General features: G+C 49.2%; 1 protein-coding gene and 1 long non-coding RNA gene across 7 annotated transcripts in view; one reads left to right on the top strand and one right to left on the bottom strand.

The window, feature by feature from the left end:
• MX1 (MX dynamin like GTPase 1) overlaps positions 1-11,332 on the bottom strand; it is a 30,941-nt gene extending 19,609 nt beyond the window's left edge. For 2 of the 6 annotated variants that reach the window (XM_017967162.4, XM_008986719.5), the window contains exons 1-6: positions 11,208-11,332; positions 10,167-10,277; positions 8,623-8,695; positions 7,414-7,539; positions 3,676-3,868; positions 1,749-1,886 (exon numbers count right to left, since the gene is read on the bottom strand). In XM_017967162.4, the coding sequence (XP_017822651.1) occupies positions 1,749-1,886; positions 3,676-3,868; positions 7,414-7,518 (436 nt within the window). In that variant the 5' untranslated portion in view covers positions 7,519-7,539; positions 8,623-8,695; positions 10,167-10,277; positions 11,208-11,332. Of the gene's footprint in view, positions 1-1,748; positions 1,887-3,675; positions 3,869-7,413; positions 7,540-8,622; positions 8,696-10,166; positions 10,278-10,761 lie in introns of all 6 variants that reach the window. The other 4 variants (XM_035283259.3, XM_017967161.4, XM_035283258.3 and 1 more) reach the window with 2 other exon arrangements.
• Positions 11,333-11,656: 324 nt separating this feature from the next.
• LOC118149956 (uncharacterized) lies at positions 11,657-13,520 on the top strand. The gene is made up of 3 exons (XR_013530584.1): positions 11,657-11,879; positions 13,058-13,144; positions 13,339-13,520. It is a non-coding gene; the product is annotated as an uncharacterized LOC118149956 (long non-coding RNA).
• The last annotated feature ends 5,417 nt before the right edge of the window (positions 13,521-18,937 follow it).

Here is an 18,937-nt window from a genome sequence, read left to right as displayed (position 1 = left end):
ATGAGAAATGAAAACGGTGAAGCCATTAGTTTTAAGACGGGTTTGTTACACAGCAAGGGCTGACTAACACACACAGTTATTTTGTTACACAGCAAGGGCCGACTAACACACACAGTTATTTTGAGTTTTCTGTTGCAGGCAGCCAACATCACCCCAACTAATATAAAATCATGGTTTGTCAATAACATTATTTATCTTTCTATAAACAGTCAACAAATGTGATTAATCCTCCATCTTTACAAAAGCTAAACCCGTCCCTTCCTATTGCTGGGCGTCAGTTCATGGCACTCCAGTACCCTCCCAGTGTGAATGAAATTTAACCATGTGACATGCTAGAAGAAAATGTAAGTCAATAGGAAGATGTTAACCATGGTTCTCACAGTGGCTGCTCTGTCAGCTACTCTGCGCTGTCTACGCTGCCATGTTATTTCCCCTTGTGGACACTTCAAATTGACCTTGTGGTTTGCATTTATGGAGGCCTGCCATGAGTTAGCCTAAGCTGGGATTACGCAATCACAGGCACTCCCCTTTCTTAGGAAAAGGGTGTTGGTTCTAAGCGGGGTTCAGTGATGATCCAGTCCACGATGTGAAATGCACTGTGCAAAGGAACAGGGAGAGGAGCTCCCTCACCCCCACAGCTGGCTCCTCTTCCGCCAGATCTAAGCAGGGAAGTCCTTGAATAAGGGACAGCTCATCCCTATTTGGAGACAAGTTTTATATTTTAAAAATCACATGGTTCTAGATACTTACATAATAAGCAATACATGGTTGGTTGGTTTGACAGGGTCTCACTCTGTTGCCAGGCTAGAGTGCAGTGGCAAGATCATGGCTCACTGCAGCCTCGACTTCCCAGGCTCAAGCAGCTCTCCCACCTCAGTCTCAGTACCGAATAGCTGGGCCCACATGCCACCATGCCCGGCTATTTTTCAATTTTTTTTTTAAGAGTTGGGATCTCACTATGTTGCCCTGGCTGGTCTCGAACTCCTGGGCTCAAGCAATCCTCCTGCATCAGCCTCCCAAAGACCTGGCATTACAGGCACAAGCCACTATGCCTGGCCAGAAATAAATCATTGCCATTGGATGCTGGTATAATGAGATTGTTGGTCATAATGAGATTAAGGAAGAAGTACAAGGAACTGGGGCCTGATGTGCAGGAGAAAAGGGTACTAAGGGAACAGCATCAGCCCAGGGAGGTGCTAAGGGAACGGCACAGGCCCAGGGAGGTGCTAAGGGAACGGCACAGGCCCAGGGAGGTGCTAAGGGAACGGCACAGGCCCAGGGAGGTGCTAAGGGAACGGCACAGACCCAGGGAGGTGCTAAGGGAACGGCACAGGCCCAGGGAGGTGCTAAGGGAACGGCACAGGCCCAGGGAGGTGCTAAGGGAACGGCACAGGCCCAGGGAGGTGCTAAGGGAACATCACAGGCCCAGGGAGGTGCTAAGGGAACGGCACAGGCCCAGGGAGGTGCTAAGGGAACATCACAGGGCCAGGGAGGTGCTAAGGGAACATCACAGGGCCAGGGAGGTGTTAAGGGAACATCACAGGGCCAGGGAGGTGCTAAGGGAACGGCACAGGCCCAGGGAGGTGCTAAGGGAACATCACAGGCCCAGGGAGGTGCTAAGGGAACATCACAGGGCCAGGGAGGTGCTAAGGGAACGGCACAGGCCCAGGAAGGTGGGAGGAGGAACAGTTACAAGCAGACCCCATGCACGTCAAAAGGCTGGACCAGGCATCCAAACGGGTACTCACCTTTATTAACTTCCTTTTCTACCTCTGAAGCATCTGAAATCTCAATCTCGAAGTCCTGGTAACTGACCTTGCCTTTCCACTCTTCTTCATTCACGAGTTTCTTCAGTTTCAGCACCAGCGGGCATCTGGTCACAATCCCTAGGAGGCCATGCCCACATCAGTGCTCCACTGTGCTCTTAAGAGACCTGCATAGGGTCTTAGGTCCGTGTTTCTCAAACTTTTATACAATCATCTGGGGAGGCATTTAAAACTGGATACCCATTTTAGGAATGAAGTAATATTTCTTTTTCCCTCTTTTTCTCTTTTTCCCTCTTTTTTTCCTCTTTTTCCCTCTTTTTCTCTTTCTCCCTTAAAATAAATAAATAAATAAATAAATAAATAAATAAATAAATAAATAAAATAAAAGGAGAGCGGGTAAGTGTTGTCAACTTAATCCATCCAGGACAATCTCTGTACAGAATTTAGCAATGTGGGAGCCAATGATTCCCAAAGTCACTTGCATATTTTTGCTGAGGCAAGATTCTCAGCCTTGGACCTTCCAATTTCACATCTTCCTCCCTTCTTCTCTCTGCAGAATGCAGAAAAAAAAAACCAAACAAAACCAAAGGCCAACCAGCCATTTTCCTCTCTCAGCAGTTCCTGGTTAGGAGGAAACAGAGTTGGCCAATAGGATACCAGTGCAAATCAGCCCCATCCATTTGGAAGTCACAGCCAACCAGAGACTGTGAGCACAGTAGGAAAAAACGGGGAGGAGATTGGAGGAGCTCAAAGTACATTTCTCACTGCTTAATGCCAGAGATGGATCCAAGATGACTGCTTTACTGCCAGCAAGGCCTTCTGATAAGCTAGCCAATTAAATCTCCCCAACTGAGCATTTCTTCCTATCTTGTACCTCTGTGGGGTTCCCATTCCAGTTATCTCCCTATACACAAAGAAAGACAAAGAAGGATGAGGGTGCATGCACATTGTGGGGTGGGGGTGGTGACAACAGCATGTTTTTGCTTTTTTACTTTTTAAACTAAAGAATAATAGCATGGTAGAAAGGAAAAAAAAAACTTTCTGGTCTTATCCTGATATATGGGGACCTCACACTGTGTCTGGGTGACCTCAAGAACATGCATTCTGAATAGGTAACCCAGGTGAGTTTTTGCTCACTAATGCTTGAAAGCCACCACTTTTGGCTTAATGCCTCGTCCCAGTGTTCTGCCATCAGCTCAGGTGGCAAGCTACGTTGGGAAACCCCCCAAACTCATCCAAACATCTTCCTCTATCCCCCTAACATACATACTCTACCCCCCTTTAGGAAGGCATCTGGCTGCCACCAGGCCACTTACCACTGTCCTCCTAATACAAACTCCTTCCAAATCCTACCTACCATGCCTGACGTGTAGACCATGCAAGACCCATCCCAGGCCTGAACTCTTTCTTTGAGCCCTCACGGATATAGTTCTGAACTGGGGAACCCGAATGCATTTATTCAGATCCTCCACAAACTGTAGATTACATACAACTTATGTAAAAAAAAAAAAAAGTGTAATGAGATACTATTATAAAATGGTGTTCTCTCCAAATTCTTATGTCGAATCCCTAACCCCTAATGGGGCTGTATTTGAAGATAAGGGCTTTAAAGAGGAAATTAAGGTTAAATGAGGTCACTAGGTTGGGCCCCAATCCCATATGACTGATGCCCGTATGAAGAGCAGGAAGAGACAGCAGAGATGCTTGTGTGCAGAAGGTCGTGGGGGGAGCAGTGAGGAGGCGGCCACCTGCAAGCCATGGAGAACAGCCTCAGGAGAAACTAAACCCTGATGTCGGACTTCCAGTCTCCAGAACTGTGAGAAAATAAACTTTTGTTGTGTAAGCCACCCTGTCTGTGGTATTTTGTTATGGCAGTCTGAGCAGACTAATATAGAACATAGGTTCTTACCGCTGCCTCTGGGAAGGGCGACTCCCGACAGCGCCTCCAGCACGGAGCTCTTGCCCGAGCTCTGGTCCCCGATGACGGCGATGGCTGGCAGGGCCAGGTCCTGCTCCACACCCAGAGCCCGCAGGGAGTCGATGAGGTCGATGCAGGGGCGCACCTTCTCCTCGTACTGGCTGTACAGGTTGTTCTCAGCCACCTGGAGGAAGCGAAAATGGAGGATTCTTCATATCCTGCAGATCATGCTCATGGTATGGTTATGCTTTGTGTCCCCACCCAAATCTCATCTTGGATTGTAATCCCCATAATCCCTACATGTCAAAGGAGAGACCAGGTGGAGGTAATTGGATCGTCGGGGAGGTTCCCCCATGCTGCTCTCATGATAGTGAGTTTTCATGAGATCTGATGATTTCATAAATGTTTGGCAAGTTCCGCCTTCAGTCATTCTCTCACCTGCTGCCCTGTGAAGAGATGGCTTCTACCATGATTGTAAATTTCCTGAGGCCTTATCAATTAAACCTCTTTTCTTTATAAATTACCCAGTTTCGGGCAGTTCTTTACAGCAATGTGAGAAAGGACCAATGTACTCCATTAAAGACAACCAACTTCAATAAGTCTAAAAAAATCAAACCATAAACCCAAAGACCCCAGAAACTCAACAAACATCAAGCACAGCAGACATAAACCTCATCAAGCCATAAGAGCGTCAAATTGCTCAAAACCAGTAATAAAGACAAAATGTCAGGAGTATTCAGAGAATGATACAGTATGAGCAAGGAACACAGATGAGAAATCTGCTGTCAATCTTTTCAGAAACAATGTAAGTGAGAAAACAATGAAGCAGTATTTTTAAATTACTGAAAAACACCATCAACCTAGAATTCTATATCCAGCAAAAACGTCTTTTAAAAATGAAGGCAAAGCAAAGTTTTTAGCTATTCAGAAGCTTAACTAATTCATTACCAGCAGACCTGCACTACAGGAAATGCTAAAGAAGTTCTTCTTGCATAAGGAAAATGAAACTGAATGGAAATCTGGATCTACACACAAAGAGTCTATACTAGAAGGGGGAACTGCTATACCTTTTCCTATTACTTTACTATCTTTATTTAAAAGATAATTGGATGTTTGAGCATAAATAATAGCAATGTATTGTGGGGGTTGTAATGTGTGTAAAAGATGCATGACAGAAATAGTATGAAGGTTGGGAGCAGAGAGATGAAAGTACACTGTTCGAAGGTTCTTACACTGTACATGAAGTGGCAGATATCACTTCAAGGCTGACTTACTAAGTTGAAGATACATACTATAAACACTAAGTTATACTTAATAAGACAACAAAAGAGACAAGATAGAATCATTAAAAAATACTTGATTAATCCAAAAGAAGGCAGAAAAAGAGGAAAGGGGGAATGAAGAACAGATGGGACAAATAGCAAACCAATAACAAGATGATATTCTCAACCTAATTACATTACCAGTCACATTAAATATAAATAATCTGAATATTATTAATAGTCAAAATGACTTTCAAAAGGAGCACAAAGTCAGAGGACTAGCATTCTCTGACTACCGTAATTACCATAAAGCTAAGTAATCAGCACAGTGAAGTACTCGCATAAAAACAGAGGAAGCAGAAGAGTTCACACTCGTTCCACCCTCCAACAGCAGCTGGGTGTAATTTTCCAAATGGGGGCTGACTGGGATCCAGTAAGAAAATACAAGAAAATCACTTTATGTTTTACCTTTTTATTTTTAATGCCCGTTTTTGTGCATGCTTCATCGTAGACACACATTTTTACTAGAACAGTTTCTTTCTGTCAGGACAAGAAGCTATTCGTACTTGGGGCCAGATGATTTTTGTTGTTGGGGCTGCCCTATGCATTGTAGGAAGTTTAGCCAAATACCTGGCCTCTGTTCGCTATTCACCCTGAGTTGTGACAACCAAGATGTCTCCAGACCTGGCCACAAGTTCCAGGGAGCAAAATGGCTCTTTGACCGAGAAAGAACCACAGCCTTACAGCATGCACGAATACAATCGGTAGCTTTGGCCTTAGTTCACCTTAAAAGTGTTTTCATTTCTTTATACTATCCATTTACAAGAGTGTATAAATCATAAATGAAGCAAATATGCATGAGCCAACCACTTGGGTTAAGAATGCAAACACTTCCAGTACTTAGGACATTGCACACACCTCCCTAGACCCCTCCCTCCTGTTACTCGTCACCTCCAGAGGGTCGCTCCAACCTGAGGCTTGCAGTCATCATGTCCTCACTTTTCTTTACAGTTTTGCCACTCACATGTTTTTCCCACAACAGTATATTACTTATTGCTGCCTGTTTAGGAATTTTATATAAGTGGAATTATTGTGTATATTTTTTGTGTGACTTGATTTTTTGGTTCAACATTGCTCATTTGATGCAGACATTTTGATGCCTGGAACTCTAGTTCATTTATTTTTACTACTGTATAGAATTCTGCTGCATGAACGTATCACACACCAGTATCCATTCCACCATGACGGGCACGTGGACAGAGTCTGGGTTTTGCTGTCATAAACAGTGCTGCTATGCACGTGGCTCCTGGGGGCGGGGTGTGTGCAAGAGTTTACAAATGGTTCTCAAACTCTAGCATGCAGTAGAATCACCTGGAGAGCCTGGTAAAGAACAGGTGGTGGGCCCTGCCCTAGAGTGTCCAATTCACAAGGCCTGAGAGTGGGAGGAGGGGCTGATGATTTGCATTTCAATCAACTTCTCAAGTGATGCTGATGGGCTGGTCTGGGGGCCATACTTTGAGAACCACAGTCTATCCCCAGAAGTGGAACTGCCGGATCACAAGACACACACTGTTCTCCTTGACTGGAAAAGGCCAAGCTGCTTCCAAAGCAGACGAGTATGAGTGGGTGAGAGTTCCTCCTGCCCCACACCCTGACATAATTACATCTCTTCCAGCCAGGCAAGAGACGCACAAGGGAGGGAAACGCAGAACAACGTACAGTGTACCCGGGTGGTGGGAAGGTTGGGTCCTCTCTATTTTCTACATGCTTCAACTTTTTAAAATATTGTTTGAAAAAATGTTTAATGCTGCCTAGGAAAACAGAGCCAGCCTGAAACAGACCAATGATCCCTGGAATAAAAAACTGAGCACTCTGGGTGCCTGGACACTCCCTGCACTTAATCCTCGCAACAGCCATATAAAGCAAAGACTATTACTCTCATTTTAGAGATGGACGGCCAGGCTTATAACAGGAGGAATAACTACCCACGATCACACAGCTGAGAGGGTCAGGGTCGGGCTAAACTCTGAACTGATTCCCAGGGGCCACTGTTGGTTCCCACCAAAAATATGCGTTGATTCTGGGCAAAAACTGCACCATGTGGCTTCCCTGCAGAGATATTATCCTAATGATACCCCAGGGTTTATAGTTTAAGACCGAATCTTGATGTGGGCAGGAGAAACAAACCTAGTGCTCCCTGAACCCAGGGCCTGGGCCAATTCTTGCATGAACCCATCAACAGCTCAGCTGGCGTCCCCAAACCCAGCAGCACCTGCACCCATGGTCAGCGAAGGCAACGAGTCTACACTTGGCTTAAGTTGGCAAGTAGAGGGTCAGGATCTGTGTCCTGGCACAGGAGAGGCGAGAGAGCAGGCATCTCTGGGCAGCAGCACCACTGTAGAAAAGGGCAGCCTCGAACCGGCGCAGCTCACATCACATGGATAACGAATTTCAGAGAGCAACTTACTGAGGCCGGATTTTTCTTGGCCACATTAGCATCTCCATTGAGTAACTGATGGTGTGATTCCACAGCTGGATCAGCTTTTCCGACTCCCACTTCGGAAAGAACCATCTTCCTTCTTTGTAAGTTAAGCTTAAGATGAAGCAGATGCACATTGAACAGATAAGAAGCTGGTGCATTCAGCCACAGAACCAAACTCACCACCACAAGGGAAGGCCCATGGAGGCAGGGACTCTGACTAGTTGTTCATGGTGATGTCCCCAGAGCGTAGCAGAATGCCTGGGACAGTGTGTGCTCACTGACTCTACTCAAGGAAAGAGAAGCCTCCCTACTCAAGGTGCTTCAAGAATAGGCCTCTGTCCCCAAAAGAGTTTCTAAAACTAGGTATCTCCTGTCATCATTTTAGGTTAAACTTAACAAAAAATGTTTTCAGTATAAATTTGAATAGTTGCAAAGGATACAATGTCTGGTGCAACTGTGACACCAACTTTACATTTAAAGGCCAGGCAAGGTGGCTCACGCCTGTAATGCCAGCACTTTGGAGGCCGAGGCAGGTGGATCATCTGAGGTCAGGAGTTTGAAGCTTATCCTGGCCAACATGGTGAAACCCTGCCTCTAATAAAAATACAAAAATTAGCTGGGCATGGTGGTGCGCGCCTGTAGTCCCTGCTACTTGGGAAGCTGAGGCAGGATAATCATTTGAACCCAGGAGGTGGACGTTGCAGTGAGCCAAGATCGCACCATTGCATTCTAGCCTGAGCAACAGGGTGAGACTCCATCTCAAAAAGAACAATAAATGGAAACAAAAACTTTACATTTAAAAATAAAATTGTTATGAACTGTTTCCAGTACAGCCAAAGGAATCCAAATATTATGGAACTTTGATACCCAAACCTTTAGTTTAAAAAAACGTGTGAGCTCTAAATCTTTTATGTTTTTTCTTTCGATCATCAATTTCATATTTTCATTCTTTTCCTCCAACAAGTGTGGGAAATAAAATGTCATTCATTTTACTCTTGAAAGCATTTAACTATCCTATACTCGTCTGCATTACAAATACACATGTATATATTTGAAACTCATTTTTAAAATGTTCTAGGACCACAAGTGCCTAAATATGAAATTTTATGGTGTCTAATGATTTTGGATAAAAGTAACTGAAAATCTTTTCTTTTATGACTCAAATGTTATAGAAAATAGCATGGACCAACTTACCTCCAATATAGGTTCCTTCAAATAAAAGTAATATCAACAAGTTAGATGGAATCGCAGAGCTGTTCTCCTGCACCTTGAAATCATGCAAAAGTGTACAAGTAAGACCCAAATCCGCTGAACACCCGAGAGAACCCACCCACCCAGAGTACCCAGTCCCATGGCTGAGAATGGTGCAGGTGCAGGTGCAGGAGGGGTGTGCTTTGAAGCTGATTCTGATTTCCCAGAATCCTTTCCCCAAGGTTTGACTATTTTAACTCTGAACAGAGTACAGGGCTTTGCTGCCAATCTGCTGCCTGGATCAATAATCTGTGAGGATGCTCTTCCTGCTTCTCCTCGCAGGACTCGTGCCCCCCGCACCCCCCAAGAGCCGCCTGATCTTTGTCATTACTGTGGGGGTTGAAGGGACAGGCTGTTAAAACAAAACCCCTCATCACCCCGGCCTGTCACCCTGCTCTGTGACATATCTAGCTGCACACATCCCAACCTGAGCCAATGCCATTTCTCCTGTCACACTGGAGTTCACAGAAGCACCTAAGTCAGGAAGGTCGGGAAGCCCTGCCTGGAGTTCATGCTGCCTTGGCTAAAGAACACATACCCCAGCTGGGCACAGTGGCTCACGCCTGTAATCCCAGCACTCTAGGAGGTCAAGGTGAGCAGATCACAAGGTCAGAAGATTGAGACCATCCTGGCTAACATGGTGAAACCTCGTCTCTACTAAAACTACAAAATATTAGCCGAGTGTGGTGGCACATGCCTGTAGTCCCAGCTACTTGGGAGGCTAAGGCAGGAGAATCGCTTGAATTGGGAGGCGGAGGCTGCAGTGAGCTGATATCTGTGATCATGCCACTGTACTCCAGCCTGGGCAACAGAGCGAGACTCTGTCTCAAAAAAAAAAAAAAAAAAAAAACCACCAATACTTAAAACTATCTTTTTTGTTTCCCTTCCCCAGGTTTATACTCTTCCAGGGCAGGCATCCTTGTTTGATTTGGAAAGAGAGAGAGGGATGTATTCCTTTTGTAAGGTAGGAGTGGGATGGTTATAAAAGGTACTTACACGGAGCCTGACAGTCTGGGATTTATGCCCTAACACTCCCATGTCTTTGGAAAGACCTCACATGCCCAGGGCATCCTGGGCTCAATGTCAAAGACCATCACTGCATCTGCCTCTCAGAAGTGCCAGTCTTTTGGGCTATGGCTGCCTCAGTTGGCCTTTCTGCACCCAGACAAGTAGCATCATTGAGACCAGGACTTGTACCTCAGCTCAGACCCCATAGAGGAGCCGGGACGGGAGGGAGGATACAGCCCCCTTCCTCTCCCAGAACCCCTAATGAGGACCACCCACTACCTACTTCTAGGAAATGCCTAAGATGCAGCAGCGCCCAACATCCCCAGCCTGACCCAGCCTAGTTTTCAAACTAACTCTTGCAGGACTCACACTCACCTCTTCTGAAAGCGTTTTTCCCCCCAAACCCCACTAGTATTTAAATGTTTTAGGAATAAAAGAGAGAAGATCTTGCACTTTAGCGCAAATGCACTGCTACCTACCAAAGCCCCTGAGCTGGGCGAGCAGGTGGGCGGCAGGGGGCGAGGAAGGCGGCGGGAGGCGTGTCCGCCGCGGCGCTGGGGCGATTCCTGGCCCGCAACTCTGGTCCAAGGCTGAAAGATGACGCAGCATTTTAGGAGCTATTAGGGATTGACACCGGGCCGGGGGTATCGGGGTGGTGAGCATCACTAGACCCTGCCTCCAATAACAAACATGATTTAAAATTTGACCAAATAACTGGGGTCATCCGAATTGCCCAGCTGGGCAGTCACCGCTGGGAGTATTGGTGGGGTGGGGCGCAGGTCTCAGCTGTGCCGGGGCTCCTTCTGTCACCCCCGGACTGTCCTGCCTCCCTTCGTCCCCCGCACCCACTCCACGGTCCCGGCCAACAACGCTGGCCCCCGAGGGTGCGTCCGCCCCACGCGCCCAGCCGGGGAGGTCCCAGGCATCGCATCCCCCGGGAGGGTGAAGAAAGAGCAGCGGGCAGGGGTCTTTCCGCGCACGTCCCGCCTCAGCCCAGCTCGGAACCCGCTTTACTCAGCAGGACCGGCGAGGACTCCTTGAACCCGCCCTCCCCAGCGACCTCCGCATTCTGACTTGGGTTTGCTTTCGCGCGATGGCAGGAAATCGAAGTCCACTGAAAGCGGCGGTCGGCGTCCGGGTGGCTTCCGGCCCGCGCAGCCCTGGATGTGAAACTGTCCCCCCACCCGAGTCCCCGCAGACCTCCCTCGGAGACCTGCCCCGCCCCTTCACGACCTCTCCAGCAGCGTGGCCGCGGGCGCGGCGGGTGTTTCGGGTGAGTCATCAATGAGGAGCCTGCGCAGCCCGGTGGGAATGAGAATCAGGCGCGCTCCGAGCCCGCGCGTCAGCGCGCCTTGTAGTCGTTTTAATCGTTGTGGTTACTAGCGGCCCAGGAGGGCCCCGCCGCGCCCGTGCGCCCGTGCGCCCGAGCGCTCGTATCCGCCGCGAACGCCGCCTTCCCAGTGCTCTTCTCGCGCGCTCCAGCGCGGGTACGGGGCGCGGACCCCAGACGCGACACTCACCGGTCCCTGCGCGGCGCTGGAGTGCGGGCTCCCCTTTCGCTCCGCCGCTTTTACCCCGCGCCCGGCCGGCCCCGCCCCGCAACGCGAAGAAACGAAACTCGCAGACCGGCTCCTGGTGCAGAAACGAAACCTAACTCCGCGGCCCCGCACCAGCAGCGGCTGCTTCCCGCGAGATCGCGGGAAACGCAGGTTCTTGGGCCGAACCCAGGCCTGCTGAATCAGGACCTCGTTTCACCAAGCCCTTCTTCTTCTTTTTTTTTTTTTTTTTTTTTTTTTGAGACGGAGTTTCGCTCTTGTTACCCAGGCTGGAGTGCAATGGCGCGATCTCGGCTCACCGCAACCTCCGCCTCCTGGGTTCAGGCAATTCTCCTGCCTCAGCCTCCTGAGTAGCTGGGATTACAGGCACGCGCCACCATGCCCAGCTAATTTTTTGTATTTTTTATTTTTAGTACAGACCGGGTTTCACCATGTTGACCAGGATGATCTCGATGTCTTGACCTCGTGATCCACCCGCCTTGGCCTCCCAAAGTGCTGGGATTACAGGCTTGAGCCACCGCGCCCGGCCTCATCAAGCCCTTCTTAGGATCCAGGTGCTCCAGCGGCTCCCTAAAGGCCCGGAGTCATCCGAGCCTGCTCATAGCCTTGGACCTCCTGGACATGCCCTTCCCCACGGTGGGTTTTCAAAACAGATGCATTGGCAATTGGGGGTCTACGCAATTACCGCCCAGGGCGCCCTGAGCTGATCCCAGCGCCAGCAGGGACTCCCAGGCATGTGTGCCAATGGCTGCAGCGCCCCTCTTGTCCCGAACACTGTCCAGGGCACACCCACACCATCTTCCTCCTTTCCCGTTTCTCTTTACCCACTTCTAAGCCTCCCTGGAGTTTGGCTTTTCCCAGTGCTTGCCACGGGGTCCAGCATGCCCACAGTTGCTCAGTATGTGTGGGCAGAATTTAATCGTGTCGAAATGCCCAGTTATCTCTGCCTCTGGAGCCCCCACCCGGCACAGCTCCGTCCTGCGTTTTCCTCCCTCTACTAAACTGTATCGGGCTATAAAAAATTTCAGAGGAGTCAGAATTTTTTTTTTTTTTGACGGAGTTTCGCTCTTGTTACCCAGGCTGGAGTGCAATGGCGCGATCTCGGCTCACCGCAACCTCCGCCTCCTGGGTTCAGGCAATTCTCCTGCCTCAGCCTCCTGAGTAGGTGGGATTACAGGCAGGCGCCACCATGCCCAGCTAATTTTTGTATTTTTATTAGAGACAGGGTTTCACCTTGTTTGACCAGGATGGTCTCGATCTCTTGACCTCGTGATCCACCCGCCTCAGCCTCCCAAAGTGCTGGGGTCAGAATTTAAAGAGAGTATTCAAGCGCAACATTTAAGGGCAGCTGCCTGGAAATGCGGACTCCAGAAAATGGGGTCAGTTCTCTGAGGTGTGGGGAAGTAGGGGTTGTCTATACAGGCAAAATCAGAGGGAACAGCATTACAGCAGTCTCCATGCAAGGCTGGCATATAGTTTATAGAGATTCGGTTGGTTACCGTTAGCTATTCTAAAGGATTGCTTGAGATTCCGCTGTAGAGAGATGACAGTCACAGGGTGTGATGGTTAATACTGAGTGTCAACTTGATGGGGTTGAAGGATGCGAAGTATGATCCCGGGTGTGTCTGTGAGGCTGCCGCCAAGGGAGATGGACGTTTGGGTCCGGGCTGGGGAAGGATGAAGATTAAGACCCACCCTTAAGGTGGTGGGGACCATCTAATCAGCTGCCAGTGAATGTGAAAAGGCGAGACTGGCCCAGCCTCTCAGCCCACATCTTTCTTCCCTGCTGGATGCTTCCTGCCTTCAATGATCAGACTCCCAGTTCTTCAGTTTTGAGGCTCGGACCGGCTCTCCTTGTTGCTCAAGCTTGCAGACAGCCTATTGTGGGACCTTGTGATCATGTAAGTTAATAATTAATAAACTCCTCTTTAGATATATATATATATATATATATATACACACACACACACACACACATATTATATCCCCTTTATATATGTTATATATAAATGCTTTTATATATGTTATATATATAAAGGGGAATTTATATATATATATAAACTCCATACCCAGCTAATTTTTGTATTTTTAGTAGGGATGGGGTTTCACCATGTTGGCCAAGCTGGTCTCAAACTCCTGACCTCAGGTGATCCACCTGCCTTGGCCTCCCAAAGTACTGAGATTACAGGCATGAGCCATCACGCCCAACAGAGAAGTCACTATTTAAAGGTGGAGGGTGTGCACTCGAAGAAAGAGAGGAGGTAAGCAGTGAGGCACGTGGGTATATTCTTGTGAGGTGCTAGGGAGTGCCTGTAAACTCCAGGTGGAAGAGTGACTGATCTCAGCTTGTCCTTGTTCTGCACCTGGAAGGTAATCTTGTAAGCACTGTCAGCGAGAGGCTTAGCAGAACTGTTTTAGGAGTCACATGTAAGTTGCAGCCCTAGGGTTACAATGGGCACCTGCTTGTTTTATGGGGGGATATGAATCCTGAAAGGCTTGGGGCCGGCAAGGAACTTCTTTGTGAGCAATTTGTGAGGGCAGCTGTCCCAGAGGCGAGAGCCTGGATTATGTAGAACGCTGGGGCATGGGGTTGTGATGTCACAATGTTACAGGAAAGGGATCTGGATCTAGACCCCAAGAGACGGTTTTGGGTCTTGCATAAGAAAGAATTTCATGACAAGTCCATAAAGGAAAAGCAAATTTATTAGGAAAATAAAGGAATAAAAGAACGACAACTCCATAGGGGAAAAAATGGGCTGCTGGTTGCCCATTTGTACGGTTATTTCTTGATGGAAGTGGATTATTGAAGAAGGAGTGGATTCATGCCTCCCATTTTTAGACCACGTAGGGTAACTTCCTGCCATTGCTGTGGCATTTGTAAGCTGTCATGGCGCTGGTGGTCATTCTCGTGGCATCTTGGTTTTGGTGGGTTTTGGCCAGCTTCTTTCCTGCAACCTGTTTTCTCAGCAAGGTCTTTAGGACCGTTATGACCCTGTGCTGATCTCCTAGCTCACCCTGTGATTTGGAATGTCTTAATTGTCTGTGAATGCAGGCCAGTAGGTATCAGCCTGGATTTACCCAGCTCCTGCTTAAGATGGACTTGCTTGGTATGTGCCTGGTATGGAGTTGCTCTGGGTGGGCCTCTGACAACAGAGCTCTGTTTGGGGAAAAGAGTGGCAGGGTTGCATGACTCAGCTCCCAGGCTTGACGTTTCCCTGGACAGAAAGAGTTTGGGGGTCCTGAGATGTCATTTTCTTTTGCACACCTGTCCTCCAGGTCCAGTGGACTTACCTGCCTGTCACCACAGCCCCTGGGCGGCCGCGCAGGGTAGAGCCTGGCCTCGTGGCACTGGCCTGGCTTCTGCTACCAGGCTGAGGACCGGGTGCACCGGCAGCCTCAGGCCCACACTGTGCGCCGCTGCACTTGGGATCCGGGCACAGCGAGCTTCCGTGCTTCTGGAATGAATGAATGGGGAATCAGAAGGCCGGCCAGGTCCTGCAAACGCGGGCCTCAGGGTTCTCCACTGGGCTTTCTCCCTGCGCTCCCCGCCCCCATCGCAAATTTCCCAGACAACTCCGTTTAGGTTTCATTTCTGCTCCCTGGTTTTCAGAAAGGAAAAGTCAAATAGCATGACGTCAGGCTTCAGAATCCAAGGGGCGGGGACGAAGGGGGTGGTGCCAAGAGGAGGGGGCGGTGTTCCTCCCAAACACCACCTTCACCTCCCCCAGCCTGGACCGGTTTCTGCTGGGCAGAGGAGGGGGGCGGTCGCAGAACGGGGGGAGCATTCGTTACCTCCCCTTCCTCCCGGCCGCAATGCCTGCAAGTCCATCCGCCTGCCCGCGTCCCCGCCTCTCCCCACTCACCCACGCCCCCGCCCCCTTTGGCCTGCCCGGGCGCGAGTCCAGGAACTGGTTTCCTCTGCCTGGTTTCGTTTTCCCTTCTCTGCCTGGGTTCTACAGTGTGTGTTCTAGACCCCTGCTTCTCGAAGGATGGTTCCGGGAGCAGCATCGGCTTCACCTGGAGCTTGTGAGCAGTGCAGGGTCCCAGGCCACCCCAGGACCCCTGCATTGCACCTGCATTTTAAGGGCTTTCCTCAGGTGATCACTTGGTAACTGGGCATGAGAGCCCTGGCCTCTGGCGTGGTTGCTCTTGGTCCTCAAGGTCAAGGCCAGACTTTTCCTTCATGTCTGTCCGGGGCCCACCAGAGACCCTTGCCAGGAGGGGCAGAGGCTGAAATCCTTTTATACGGGTGAGCTTTGGAAAGACGACCGGGGGGCCTGCAGGACCTGGGTTCAGGCTTTGTTCAGGTGGCCCAACCGCTGAAGAAAAGCAAAATATTTTACCCCAAAATCTATTTTCTTTTTTTTTTTAGATGCAATGTTGGTCTGTCGCCCAGGCTGGAGTGCAGTGGCACAGTCTTGGCTCACTGCAACCTCTGCCTCCCAGGTTCAAGTGATTCTCCTGCCTCAGTCTCCTGAGTAGCTGATATTACAGGCATGCGCCACCATGCCCAGCTAATTTTTGTATTTTTAGTAGAGACAGCGTTTCACCATGTTGGCCAGGCTGGTCTCGAACTCCTGACCTCAGGTGATCAACCTGCCTTAGCTCCCAAAGTGCTGGGATTACAGGTGTGAGCCACTGTGCTTGTCCCCATATCTATTTCTTTTGCATATTTCGAGATGGTTGCTCAGAGAGCCAGCACACAGAAGCACCCCTGCAGAACTGTCTTGCTTGGGGAAGATTTGCATCTTAGGGGGTCTGCACTGAGGTGGCCAGGCTTTCTGGAGACTCCCTTGTCTGGATGTAGGAAAGGAGAATTGAAAGCCTAACACATTTAAAGTTCTGGTAGAGGCCAGGTGCGGTGGCTCACGCCTGTAATCCCAACACTTTAGAAGGCTGAGGCAGGTGGATCATGAGGTCAGGAGTTCCAGACCAGTCTGGCCAACATAGTGAAACCCCAATTCTACTAAAAATGCAAAAAATTAGCTGGGTGTGTGTCTGTAATTCCAGCTACACTGGAGGCTGAGGCAGGAGAGTCCCGTGAACCTGGGAGGCAGAGGTTGCGGTGAGCTGAGATCATTATCATTGTCCTTGAGCCCAAATGACAGTGTGTAACTCCATCCCAGAAAAAAAAAAAAGGTCTGATAGAAACAGTCACCATCTATTCCCTCTGAGGGCTGCTTCCTGCTCCCTGGGAGGTTTCTCCTAGGTAACAAGAACACCTTTGTCAGCCAGGCCTCCTCTTCTTCCCGTCGCATAGCCTGTTTTGCCACAATCCAAGCCCACATTCTTTTTTTTTAAATAATTTTTTAAAAACGTATTTTAGGTTCAAGGGCACATGAAGGTTTGTTACATTGGTAAACTTGTGTCACGGGGGTTCGTGGTACAGATTGTTTCATCAAGCAGGTATAAATCTCAGTACCTAATAGTTACGTTTCCTGCTCCCCTCCCCGCTCCCACCCTCCACCCTCCACCCTCCACCTTCAGGTGGAGGAGGAACACCCAGTGTCTGCTGCTCCCTTCCTTGTGTTCTTGAGTTCTCATTTAGCTCCCACTTCTAAGTGAGAATGTGTAGTATTTGGTTGTCTGTTCCTAAGTTGCTTTCAAGCTACCATTCTTCCTGTAACTTCAAGATGGTGTGTAAGCTTCTGCACCTCGTGGCTGGAGGGGTGGGGGGGCAATGGGGGGAGTGGCGGGGGAGGGTGGAGGTCATCAATCCGTGGTTCTCCCCTGTGCCTCTTCTCCAATTCATCTGCCTTCTCCGTGTTGAGTTTTCATGACTCTTCAGAGGGTGAAGGGGGAGTTTTCCCTTGGCCTCTACCCATCAACACTGGCATTTACAATACTGGGATAGGTCTGGTGACCCTTCCCAAATCATTTTTTCCCAGATAGGGCCAGCTGTCCACTGGCATTCACACACAGGAAAGACGTGGTGCATTGTGGTAAATCCCACCCGTCTTTTCGGAAACAAAAGGGTTCACAGAACAAAGCATCCCCCCTCTCACCCTCCATTCCTCCCTCTCTCTCCTCTCACCTCCATCTCTTCCCTTTCTTTCTCTGCAAACTTTTATTGGGCCCCATGCTGGCTTCTATGCTGGATACGTGGGACATGCGAGTGAGTAACACAGAGCCGCTGCCCATAAGGAGACTGAGCATAGAAGGATGGAACTGCTAGGAGCTGGAGCTAAGTGCCACTCTTGGGGCTTATTCCGGAAGCTGGTGGCCCTGGACAGGGACCTTGAGGGGGTCGCGGGAGCAGTGGCTGAGAGGAAAGGGTTCAGGAAGGACTCACAGAGGAACAGCCACTTCGAAAGCTCGTTTTCCATTTCCAGATACGCAGGAGTTACGGTGAAAAGTAGAGCACATTAATGCCTCTCTTGAGCTGGGCTCCCAGCCACCCTGGAGGCCAAGGTGGGGGATTCCCTGGGCCTGGGAGTTGGAGGGTGCAGACAGCTATGTTGCTGCAGTCTAGCTTGGCCTACGGAGTAAGTCCCCAACTTGTAAAATAACAAAAACGAAGACAACTTTCCTGATCCTTGTTTGTATCACAGATGTGAAGACAGCTAAGCCCCGAAAAGCTCAGCTCTGTGCTCTCGATTTCTGTACCCGACAGTCCCAGGTGCATGCAAGGCACCCAGCTCATGTTTCGGGGTCAGGGGCCTCTCAGATGAGGTAGAGCATGAGGGCTCACAGGGTGAGAGAATAGCTCAGCTAAGGGTGGGGCCTTGAGCCCAGGGAGATCCAGAACTGATATTTCAGACTGGCCATCTCTTCTTTATTCCTGCTCCTTCTAGCTGAAAGGTAAGTGCCTACAGGTGCAGGAAGTATTTGGGGCCGGGCCTCTGCTATTGCTCTCCAGACCCCTGGAGCAGCGAAGGAACTGTATGGACAAGTTTGCTGTCAGATCATTCCCCAGTACTAACGTGGGTGAATGTCCCTGAAGTTTATCCAACAGAGATTGGGTCTACCTAGGCAGCTTCCAAGCAGCCAGGATAGAGGCGCTGCAGGTACAGGTAGCCAGGTAGCCTGTCTCCATTGTTCTTGAAAAAAAGAAAAGAGGCTGGGCACGGTGGCTCACGCTGTAATCCCAGCACTTTGGGAAGATGAGGAGAGCAGATCACAAGGTCAAGAGATCAAGACCGTCCTGGCCAACATGGTGAAACCCCATCTCTTCTAAAAATACAAAAGTTAGCTGGGCGTGGTGGCATGTGCCTGTAGTCCCACCTAGGAGGCTGAGGCAGGAGAATTGCTTGAACCTGGGAGGTGGAGGTTACAGTGAGCCAGGATTGCGCCACTCTAGCCTGGTGACAGAGCAAGACTCCATCTCAAAAAAAAGAAAAAGAAAAGAAGTGTTTCGGAAGAATGCAAGACTTTTAAATTATCAGGCCCAGAGAGACCTTAAAATAAGAGAGTACTTCTCCCTAATCCCTGCCTTCAGCTGTGCGTTCATCTCTTGATAACAGGTATTAATAGCTATTGATTAACCTAATAATGCCACACTCTGGACACCGTAACCCACATCCTGTAGCTTAATAATGTATAGTCAGTCACTCTGATACGGTCTGGCTTTGTGTTCCCACCCGAATCTTATCTTGTAGCTCCTATAATCCCCTTGTGTTGTGGCAGGGACCTGGTGGGAGACGATTGAATCATGGGGCCCGGTCTTTGCTCTATTGTTCTCATGATCGTGAATG

The sequence above is a fragment of the Callithrix jacchus genome, chromosome 21 (assembly GCF_049354715.1).
Source record: "Callithrix jacchus isolate 240 chromosome 21, calJac240_pri, whole genome shotgun sequence".
Classification (NCBI taxonomy): domain Eukaryota; kingdom Metazoa; phylum Chordata; class Mammalia; order Primates; family Cebidae; genus Callithrix; species Callithrix jacchus.
This window is presented reverse-complemented; position numbering and strand designations above follow the sequence as displayed.